The sequence below is a fragment of the Sinocyclocheilus anshuiensis genome, unplaced genomic scaffold (assembly GCF_001515605.1).
Source record: "Sinocyclocheilus anshuiensis isolate Anshui unplaced genomic scaffold, SAMN03320099.WGS_v1.1 scaffold1455, whole genome shotgun sequence".
Taxonomy (NCBI): Eukaryota; Metazoa; Chordata; class Actinopteri; order Cypriniformes; family Cyprinidae; genus Sinocyclocheilus; species Sinocyclocheilus anshuiensis.
The window spans coordinates 1,198,175-1,208,905 of NW_015541012.1; the positions used below are offsets into that span (position 1 = coordinate 1,198,175).

At 36.7% G+C, this 10,731-nt stretch overlaps 1 protein-coding gene across 1 annotated transcript; it reads left to right on the forward strand.

Moving 5' to 3' along the window:
- The first annotated feature begins 2,067 nt into the window (after nucleotides 1-2,067).
- Nucleotides 2,068-6,468, forward strand: LOC107690457 (complement C1q tumor necrosis factor-related protein 5-like). The gene is made up of 3 exons (XM_016488810.1): nucleotides 2,068-2,273; nucleotides 4,572-4,805; nucleotides 5,538-6,468. Exons 2-3 carry the CDS (start codon nucleotides 4,580-4,582, stop codon nucleotides 6,062-6,064), a joined length of 753 nt encoding a protein of 250 aa, XP_016344296.1. The 5' UTR covers nucleotides 2,068-2,273; nucleotides 4,572-4,579; the 3' UTR covers nucleotides 6,065-6,468.
- The last annotated feature ends 4,263 nt before the right edge of the window (nucleotides 6,469-10,731 follow it).

The window sequence follows — 10,731 nt, forward strand, 5'->3', positions numbered from 1 at the left end:
CATGTCACCTATACCTCTCTCTCCTATTGGTTCTTAAGTTGTACTTTTTCTTACGTGATGTTCTGTAATGAGTAATGGTAACCATTCTATTTATTTATTTCTGCAAACATCTCTAGATGTACACTGAGGTAAAACTCCTTCTGAGAGCAGGTGACTGCGCTCCCTGTTTTTGGAATTTTAACATGGTTCACTTTGTACAGAAATGAGTTGCGGACCATCAGAGGTATTTTAGAGAGTCAGAGAGGTCTTGAGAGAGAGAGTTTTTAACTCATTCCTCTTGGAGGACGCAAGTTTTTCATTGTCTTACCAACACTTCCTTTCCCCTGTAGCTTCGAGAGATCATGTTGATGTTAATACTGACAGTTTTAAGGTTTTTATTTCTTTTATTTTCTCCAAGTTGCCCCATCAGTGTTTTACCATTTTACAGAAAAATGAAGGAAAATGTGTTAATCTAAAATATTCAACCACAAACTACTTAAGGATGAATGTATAATGAGGAAAAAAATTGTACATAACTGTAAAAAGGAAAATTTCTAATCATGTTTATTTTCTATGCACTTTTTTATTTAAGTGATAGTTTAAATAATAAACATGTCTCGTTTACTCAAACTTGATATAGTGTCGTTTTTAAATTCCTAGAATTTTTAGACCAGTAGTTTTCTGGTTTTGCATCAAGACCCATATTTAATTTTGGACCTCAAATGGTGACATGGTACACTCTTAAAATAATGGTTCCAAAAGGGAATTTCACAGCAATGCCACCATTTTGGGTTCCCCAAAGAACCTAAATATCCTGACGAACCTTTCTCAACTATAAGAACCTTTTGTGCAGTGGAAATGCTCAATGCATGTTAAAGGTTCCTCACTGAACTATAGGTGCCAAAAAAGAACCATCATGTTTTTGTTCAATATTGGTGTTCAGGAACTTGACCCAACCAGTCATGTTAACCAACAAGAAGGAAGTACAGCAGATAGTATTATTCTTAAACAACAAAGGGAGAGAGAGAAAAAAAAAGTAATTTGCTGTTTCTGGTTGTGTAGCACCTACTGCTCTGCATATCCATCTGAAGGATCACATTGCTGGAAAGAGCTGCTCAAGTTTATTTTCAACAGATTTCTTATTTCTGTCTGCTCTAAACTGTTTGTTTAACAAATTTTGTCAACCTGTCATAACATAAAACAGGCCTTGCAAAAATTTAAGTTTTATTGAAGAAAACCGAACCACTTTTGGCCTTGGTTTTACGTGCAAAGAATTTTAATTGCAGGTACAACGGAAAAAAAGCTGCTTAGTTTTAATGGTTCGAGAGACTAAAATGTTATGATGTAAGACACAAAAAATTATCTAGCATTACAATTTAAAAATATAACTTTATTGAAACCATTCACACCAAAAGATTGAGAAAAGGGTGTCTAGTTCCAGCCAGCTGTTCATAATGTGAAGTACCTGGTCTCATGAAACTTTACAGACAAGAAGGAGCCACTAGCAGTTTGTCGTTAGTAGTTTATGAGCCATTCGACCTATAATGAGAATTAAAAAGCTGAATAAGTGTTCTAGACAGGCCTGGATACCCCGAATGGGGAAGCTACCAGAGTAACTAGAACCATGTGTCTGAACTGCCACCCACATCAGCACATCCCACCATCTTTCATTCATGTCTGCAGATTTTCACTGCTCCTTTAAACTCAGAAATAACCACATACATTTCCAAATGCAATGAGTATTTTTTTTTCTCTCTTGATGTGGCAGAAGATTTGTTTACATGAAGCGGCCGTGTCACATGATCATTGACACGATTTATAAAATATGCTTTGTATTTTTAAAGCAAGAATAGTTCAATCTCTTACTTGACGACAGGGCTGTAATCCCTGAACGGTTTATTTCTCGCAAATTTGCCAGCCACAATGAACCGGTATCTTTCCTTTGTAAACCCCACACTAATTAAATGTACACGGGTCTCGCCAGACTGTTCATTGGCGCCCAAGACCCCATCTCTAGGGCTCTACTGTATCAGATAATGTTTATGCTTATAAAGTTGGACAAGCTACAAACGTTTAGTCTCCGTCCCTTGGATGATCCCTCTTTCTCCCTCCCCATCTCCCAGCCTCCCTATTTCTAATTGGCTTCCAATAGCTTCCCATTTCCTCTGAAGACTAGGAGTGCTCATTTTTTCCCAGACGCCTTGGACAGCAAAAGAAAAGAGGAGCTTCACTGCTCGTTTCTCTTTCGCCTGCTCAAGACCATCAATCCAGTTAAGCCTCAAAAAACGTAAATGGTGAGTTTGAGTTTTTTTTTTCTTTTTTCCCAGAACTTAAATTTGTTTAGTCATCATAAGGGGTCTGACTGCTTTCACTAATAAAGTGTTATGGAAACTTTTTGGTTTGTTTTCATAGGCAAATTCTTAACATTTTTTTGTAAACAGTCTGCCATTTAGACGCTTCAATGCAGATATAACTATTATTTAACTTTGACTACCAGTAATGTTGTTTACTATGGAGTCTCTAAATGGAAAGATTATCCAATCTCTTATGTAACTTTTGTTTTTGTCATTACTGCTCATTCTGAATCTCAGTTCGGTCATTTACTTCCAGTAAATGAGACTGACAAAGATTCTGTTTACTGCAAATCACATTTCTGGAGGCAAATATTTGAAAACTGAGAAATGAGCTTTGCTTCCTACACAATACCTTTATATGTATCATTTAGGTACTAATATGTCCCTCTAAGGTACCAGTATGCACCATTTAGGGGTAAATAAGGGACAAAGGTATTCCTTTTGAAAGGTTGCTCCCCAACCTTCCAGCTTTTGTACCTTTTTTTTTTTCGGACAGTGTACTAATTTATGATTAATGACAGTTGGGACCCATTTATAATGCATTGAAGTTTCAAGATAAGCAATGAAGAAGAAATCTGATCCTTCCCATATTTCAACCCAAAGTTTAATTTGTAGTATAGTGTAAATGTTGCTGTGATACTGTGGGAATGTACCCCAATGTTAATAGTTTGTTGCAATAATTTGTTGCCTTCTATACAATAACACAATGCTGCAGTAATAAAGGACGTGAAGCATATGAGAGTAATGTGCTTTGTTTGGAAATCAGACTATTCAGTTGACCCTGGAATGGCGGTATTTGTTCAGCACTCTTTGGCAGTCATTCCTCTTATGTCCTAACATGGCTCACAGTTTGAGCTGCTCGAAGTTTTTAGAACCAAAATACATAAACAAGGTCCTGAAAGATAACTGTCCAGATGTCCATGAACAAATGTTTCTATTAAACTGAAGATAGAAGTGCTTTAACTGATTCTGCAGAATTTTTGAAGAAGGCTTTGGTGGTCTGGTTGTATTTCTCAAAGTGAATCTTCAGCACTTTCTCTTCAACTTATAAGAAACAGCTGTTTGACAGACAGCGGACTTGAACAGAACCTGCTGATTTACGGCAAGGCATAAAATCTTGGAAATGCTTTGTTCTAGGCAGGATTACGAGAGCTGACAAGCCCATGAATACATCCTGTTGAAGAGACTGTGTGCTTGCAGCCTGATTATTGACTGCCTTCAGCACCTCATTATGACAGATGGTTGACAGTAAAATTTATTATAGTAATTATGAACACATTCTGCATTTTCGTTATTCACCAACTAACTATAAACATTCAGTTTTCAACCCCTCAAACTGTAGATGATATGTACATGTACTGAGCTTTTTTAGGAAATGTGAATTACTAAATAAATCTACAGAGAATGCATATTAGGACAACAATATTTCCCCAAATGTTGTCCCACAACCAGAGTTAAACAATTTTATATTGGAAAATATTGCTAATTTGTTCAGTGTTGGAGCTCCCAGCATGCACTGCAGTGTGAATAACGTGTTCTTAAAGTTATAAACAATTCTTGTGTTGATAATTTAATGAACAATTATGTTGAATTTATTGGTTGCACAAGACAATTTGCATTTAGTGAAGAATCAACTTAATATTAGTTGACAAAATAGGAATAGTTCACCCACAAATTAAAATTGTCATCATTTACTCGGCCTCGTGTCATTTCAAAATGTATTTTGTAAGAATATTCTGGTCACTCTTTTCAATATCAATGAAAGTGAATCGGGACTGAGACTGTCAGGCTCTAAAATAAATAAAACCACTATAACGGTGATCCATATGACTTGTGCAATATATCCCAAGTCAGAAAATATGCAGACAAGAGACAACTTTTGATACTTTTATGGTGCTTCTGCATACTTTAAAAGATTTTTTTAAAGGCTTGAGTAGGCTGTAGGCTATAAGATATGAATTCCTAAGCTATATTTCCAAGTCTTCATCTGCATTTACACTTACACAGCAGAGTTTGTGCTTTAGTAATTACGATGTACTGTCAAATTTCCCTTGGCATACTCGCCCTATTGACTGAGAGGTGAGATCATACAACTCTCAGGGTTGTGCTTTTCACATTATGTCCAGACTTCATACCATATGTCTATTTTCAGTCTCAATAATGCTGAAATCATCTTGAAACAAGATACAAGCTTATAAGGCTTATTTTTTTTCTTCCCTTTCTTTCTTTTCTCCACAGACTGAGCAATGACATCTCTGCAGACATGCCCTCTTTCATTGCTGCTTGTTATTGCAGTACATTGTTCCAACTCGCTTGAAGACAACAAGATCCCCAGTTTGTGCACAGGAAGCCCAGGTATCCCAGGATCCCCTGGGTTGCACGGCAGCCCTGGTCAGCCCGGCAGGGATGGACGGGATGGTCGTGATGCTCAACCCGGAGAGAAAGGGGAAACAGGGGACAGAGGAGAACCAGGTACAAAAATAACAACCTCAATGATGTTTTTCCTCACTTTCTCCTCCCATTGAGTGCTGCAGTGATGACAGTTTTTTTTTTTAGTGTCACCCTGGTTCCCTCAACAAAAAAACAATAGGATTTTCCCACTGTCTTATGGATTATTGCAGAAAATGATCTCCAGTGAAAGTTTATGATTCTTGCATGTTTTATTCCTCATTATACTACAGGGCTGTCGATCGCTTCTATCTGATTGGTTGACGAACGTTCTAAGGTGTGCAATTATGTATTTTCAGGGAAACACACGGCTAAAGTAGCCTAGTTTCAGGCCGCATTACATGCCCACATCACTTCGCCAAATGATTTCAGTTATTTCAAAGTTCCTTACAGCTTACAACAGCAAAAGAACCAAAACCCACAAAGACACTGACCAAGCAAATAAATATAGTAAACAATAGGATAAAAACAACAGATTATTTCCATGTTTTTTGTCACAAAACTACATTTTATTATGTACGGAAAGCACATACTCTATTTCTGTTCTAACCGTGAAAATATCTTGAGCTTGTGTTAACCACAGACCTTATTTCAGGCATTCAACCAAAAACCAAATTAAAAAGCCCGTTGACTTCAGAATGGTGGAAGTGCTAAAGTGCTCGTTTCCAGGTTCTGGCCTACAAAAATGCGTCATCCCTGCAGCACTCTATTGAATGTCAATAGTGAAACATGAATATTCCATGATGCTTATCGCAGGTCAGCCGGGCGTGAGGGGCCTTACGGGAGACCGAGGGGATCCAGGAGAAAAAGGAGAGAGAGGAAGCCCGGGGGAGTGTGCGGTGGCCCCCAAATCAGCTTTTAGCGCCAAACTGTCTCAAACTGAGTCCCGCACGAGCCCATTGGCAGTAGGGGACGCGGTGCGCTTCGACAAAATAATTTTGAATGAGCAGGGGGATTACAATCCCGAAACGGGACGATTCACCTGCAGAGTGCCGGGCGTTTACTACTTCGCCGTTCACGCCACAGTCTACCGCTCCAGCTTGCAGTTTGACCTTATAAAGAACGGACACACCGTGGCCTCCTACTTTCAGATCTTTGGTAACTGGTCCAAACCAGCCTCTCTGTCTGGAGGGACACTAGCACACTTGATTCCAGGAGATCAGGTGTGGGTGCAGATGGCCCTTGGCGAGTACACTGGCTTTTACTCCAGCCCGAAGACAGACAGCACTTTCACTGGTTTCCTAGTGTACTCAGACTGGAAAAACTCTGCTGTTTTTGCATAGATTTAAAGTACACTGCAACTAACTTTCTCTCTGTCTAATAAAGGTTTCATGAATTCAGAAAATATTTTAATGGGTAAGACAAAGGCATTTGATTGGCCTTGATTAGTAATAATTTCATTAGAATCAAATATGATCAGCACTGAACAGATTACGTTCTAAGCACATGTAGTCATACAGAATAAAGTTACTAGAGTATTTCCATGCAAAGAATTCAACTATGAAAGTCATTAATGAAACACATTACTACTTTGGAAATATGGAATAAAAAAATCAAAATACAGAAAAAGAAATCCTTCTGCTGTTTTTACAGAAACTGTTTATTCTGGTGGCAGTCTATATTTTGTGAAAAAGCACAATAAATACTTTCCAACATTTCTCTGGAATATGACTTCAATAAAAAATGACACTCATAATTGCCTTATTTGTCAGTAAATGTTACAAGGAAAAGTCATTTCTTCTGCTGGGAAACTGGGAGCTGTGGTTTCAGGTTTCATGGTGCATTTAGAGCAATACCTCATCTTTAACAGGAAATGCTGTAATTATTTATTCACTCAAGTTCTTCCAAATCTGTATAAAGGCTCGTTCACAACAAGAACAATAACTATTAAGATAAGTTAACTATATTAGAGTCACACCAATAACGTTCTGTTTATTCTGAGCACGTGCAGCCAGTTAGTTTGTCTACTGCTTTGCACGCTCAAGTTCTCTAAAGTTGTGTGGATTCTGATTGGATGTCAATGTTTTCATCATTCATCACCTGGAAAAAAAAACGTTTTGAAAGTGATTCCAGCAATATCGTTCCTCTGTAACATTTTAGTTGTGGTGAAGACTCTGCTATTGTTTAAAATTTTGAATGGTTTTGAAAACTATATCTTGGTGTGAATGGGTCTTTACTGTTGTTTCTTCTGTGGAACACGTGGAGAATTTTTGAAGAATGTAATGGGGACTGGAGGACTTTCAATCTTCAAAACGGATGCAGAAGCATCATAAAAGTGTAGTACTAATTACTTATGAACTGGACATTTTGTGTGAAGGTGAAATTTTTCCACGTGCAGATTCATTATAGTCACATGGATGTGCTGTGTTGACTAACAGAAAGATGTTTATTTTGGAAGTGACCTCTTGAGTAAGCTGTATTTCATGCATCACTTTGCTAGTGACAATGGAGGTTCTTTGCCAGTTTCGCTAATGTGACCAAGCCTTAAACTACAAATTGTATATTTATAGAAAGCCAGAATCCATGATTTGTGTTTGGTTACCTCTGTGTGCGGAGTCACGCAGACATCATGTTAACAAGCCTCATTTTCCAAAGCTTGAACTTTGTTTAAATGAAACAGATCCTGGTCTAAACGTAGCTTTCTCTTTCTTTCTCTCATTCTCTCTATCCCTTCTCCTGTTTTTCTACAAGTTTTTGTTTGAAGACAAGTAGTTCCAAATTTCCCCAGGTTGCTGGCAGAGACGTCCACGGAATGTTTTCGCAGTAACATTGAGAAGAATGAGAGGTACATTTGTATCCTCCCTTTGTGCAGTTCATTTCCATGAGGTCATGGCCTTCCCCCTTTCACAGCTGTTAGCAGAGCACTTCAACCAGACAGAAACAACCTCAGAAAGGCGTCTGAATCCAAGTCCTGAAACTTTTATCATTTCCATTCACAACACTACTTATTTATTAGTCTTAATGGCAGGGCTTTGAGTGAGCTGGTTTAACAAGCATATAAAACATCAAAACAGTGTCTAAAGGTCCAGATTCTGCTACATACATCAATTCTAAAAGCAATCTGAATTGCAGACCAGATTTATTTGAAAAATGTGTTTTAAGGACCATTTTTGATGTAATTTTCCTGTCACAATAGTGCAAGTTGGCATAATCTGTATGATATTAGTAATTGAGTGCCACTGAATGTTTAAGTCAGTGTACTCTTCTAAATCACACTAATGACTAACCATTAAATGATACATCTTTTGCATATATATGCAAATATATATATAAATATACGTTCATATACTGTTATTTACACAATTTACCATAGACATACATGTCCTAAAACTTTACAAAACCTAAACTGTTATAAAGTGAATTATCTGTATTTCTTTGTTTTTGGATTTTAAATAACACCACAGATTCTAAATGTGTAATCATTTGTAAGCGCTAATGCTTTCATTAGGAATCATATTATGCTTCCATTTTTATTAATATCAGCAGAGGGCGCCCTTTCATTATCCTCGGAGTACTCGCGCCTGTATTACAGCTTTAGTTCCCATTTATTCCTATTATTGGTTCTGTACTTTGCTTTAATAACAGCAGGGGGCGTTCTTTCATCATCATAACCACAGGTAACAGGTTAAGGGTTAGTACCTAATTATTACCCAGTTATTTAAATAACTATAAGTATGTACATGTTGAACAGGACTGTAAAAGTACTGCTTCCACAAAAATAGTATTTTTGTTTTAACAGGTTACTTTCCATTTACTCAGTAGTTGCCAGATCCTTGTGAAATTTCATGTATAATGCTAGGCGTAATGGAAGTGCCCTGTGCCGTGGATGCTTTTGTGTGGGTGTGAGGAACTGGTGTTTTTCCCTGTTCTCATCCTCAGAGACAGGAACGTTCCTGTTGACCCAAAGGCTGGAGGCTCAGTGGGCCCAGGGCCAGACACACTCATACACTGTGAATTGGATGACCCTCTGAATGACTCTATTCTAGCTGTGCTATAGTTAGAAGACCCTGCATGAGTATCAGGATCCCAAGTGCTCATTTTTTCAGGAAGTTTATAAAAATGTTGAGGGTACAGTATCATGCTTTTGTTCTTTCTAAATGCTACAACACTACAACATTTCAAGCTGTGCCTGTCTATTTGTGAGATTCATCGTAAAGAGATTACTCAAAAATGAAAATTCTGTCATCACTTACTCACTCTCTTGGTGCTCAATGACACCCTTGTGTCATTCCAAACTCATGCGACTTTGGTTAATCTTCGAAACACAAACTGAGATATTTTTAATGAAACCTGTAAGGTTTCTGTCCTTCCACTGAAAGTACAGGTAACCAAAAGGCAGAAGATACAATAAGGCTATAAAGGCATTAAGATATTAATACAATTAATAAAAGCCTAAATTGAGTAAATAATGACAGAATTTTTATTTTTGGGTGAAATAACCTTTTAAGAGAATGATGCCATATGTCATATTTTCTTGATGTTTATCCATTTGGTAATTTATTTGAGGGTTAGTCTGAGTGTAGACCATTACAAATAAGGAAGCAAAGGTTAACTTGTAAGCTGGACTCAAATTGATAAATCAATCAACAAACAAGAAACGTGTTTAAAAATATCCCACCTGTGCTTAGAGTTAAATTCCCATACTTTATAATCAAATTTTTCATAAAAGTAGATTATAAAGTATATTAGTAGATTATATAATCATACTTTTTTAATAATAAAAAAAAAGACATTTAAAAGATCTTACTCTAAAGACTGTGCAAATAACAATCAATGAAGTGGTGCTTAGTTTTGTTTCAAGGAACAAAATAAATGAGGAAATACTCTTTTATCTCTGTTTAAAAAATAGGATACTTTACTCTGTTGAATTCATTATGGTGACTTACTTCCTAAGCTTTAGGTTATTTTTAAAGCATTGTTCTCAAGTATGCAGTTACAGATAGCAGATATGAAAGATGCATCCGAATGTAAGCACTCTATTTGGTTGAATGCTGTTTCTAAGTGCACAACAATGTGAGATACAGATTTCCATTTGTTAAAATTGCTGGAATGTGGAGCTGTCCAGTGCTAAATGTGTTTCCTTTTATACTTCTAGAGTAAAGCTTGCATTTCACACACCTTATATCAAATGAAAGACTTAAAGCTACTTCTCTACCACTTCAAAGATTCTCTAATGGTTGGCAAATGTTTAAACTGTGTACATACACTACCGGTCAAATGTTTGAAATAGCTTAAGGATTTTTTTTTGTAATATTGTGAAATATTATTACAATTTAAAATAATTGCTTTTTATTTAAATACGTTTTCAAATGTAATTTATTGCTGTGATGATAATGCTGAATTTTCAAGTCATTAAAGTCTTCAGTGTCACATGATCCTTCAGAAATCATTTTAATATACTGATATTAAGCAGCACAAGTGTTTTCAACATTGATAATAATAATAAATGTTTTTGTGCAGAAAATCAGCATATTAGAATGATTCTGAAAAATCATGTGATACTGAAGACTGGAGTAATGGTTGCTGAAAATTCAGCTTTGCCATCACAGGAATAAAATTATATGTACTACAAATAAATGCAGCCTTGGTGAGCATAAGAGAGCTAATTTCAAAAACATTAAAAAATCTTAAGTTTGACCGGTAGTGTAGCGGAGTTAAACACTAGTTCTATCTGATTGATTGTGAGGCATGATAACACTGGATCAGGCTTTGGGAAACTCCCTTCCCATGATTTAACAACTAGAGGAAGTGAAGTCCATTATACTCTCTGGTTCATAAGGTCCCAGCCCACGAAAGCAGCTTCAAATCTCTGCTTGTGTGCTGATCTCAGCTTAGAAGTGGCATAAGTCATTTATCACAATCAAAGACATTGTTGTGAATTGCATTTTAGTCCAATGACGAAACTACTACAAGTTGTTCTGAAGACAAAGACAATACGACCACACAGTCA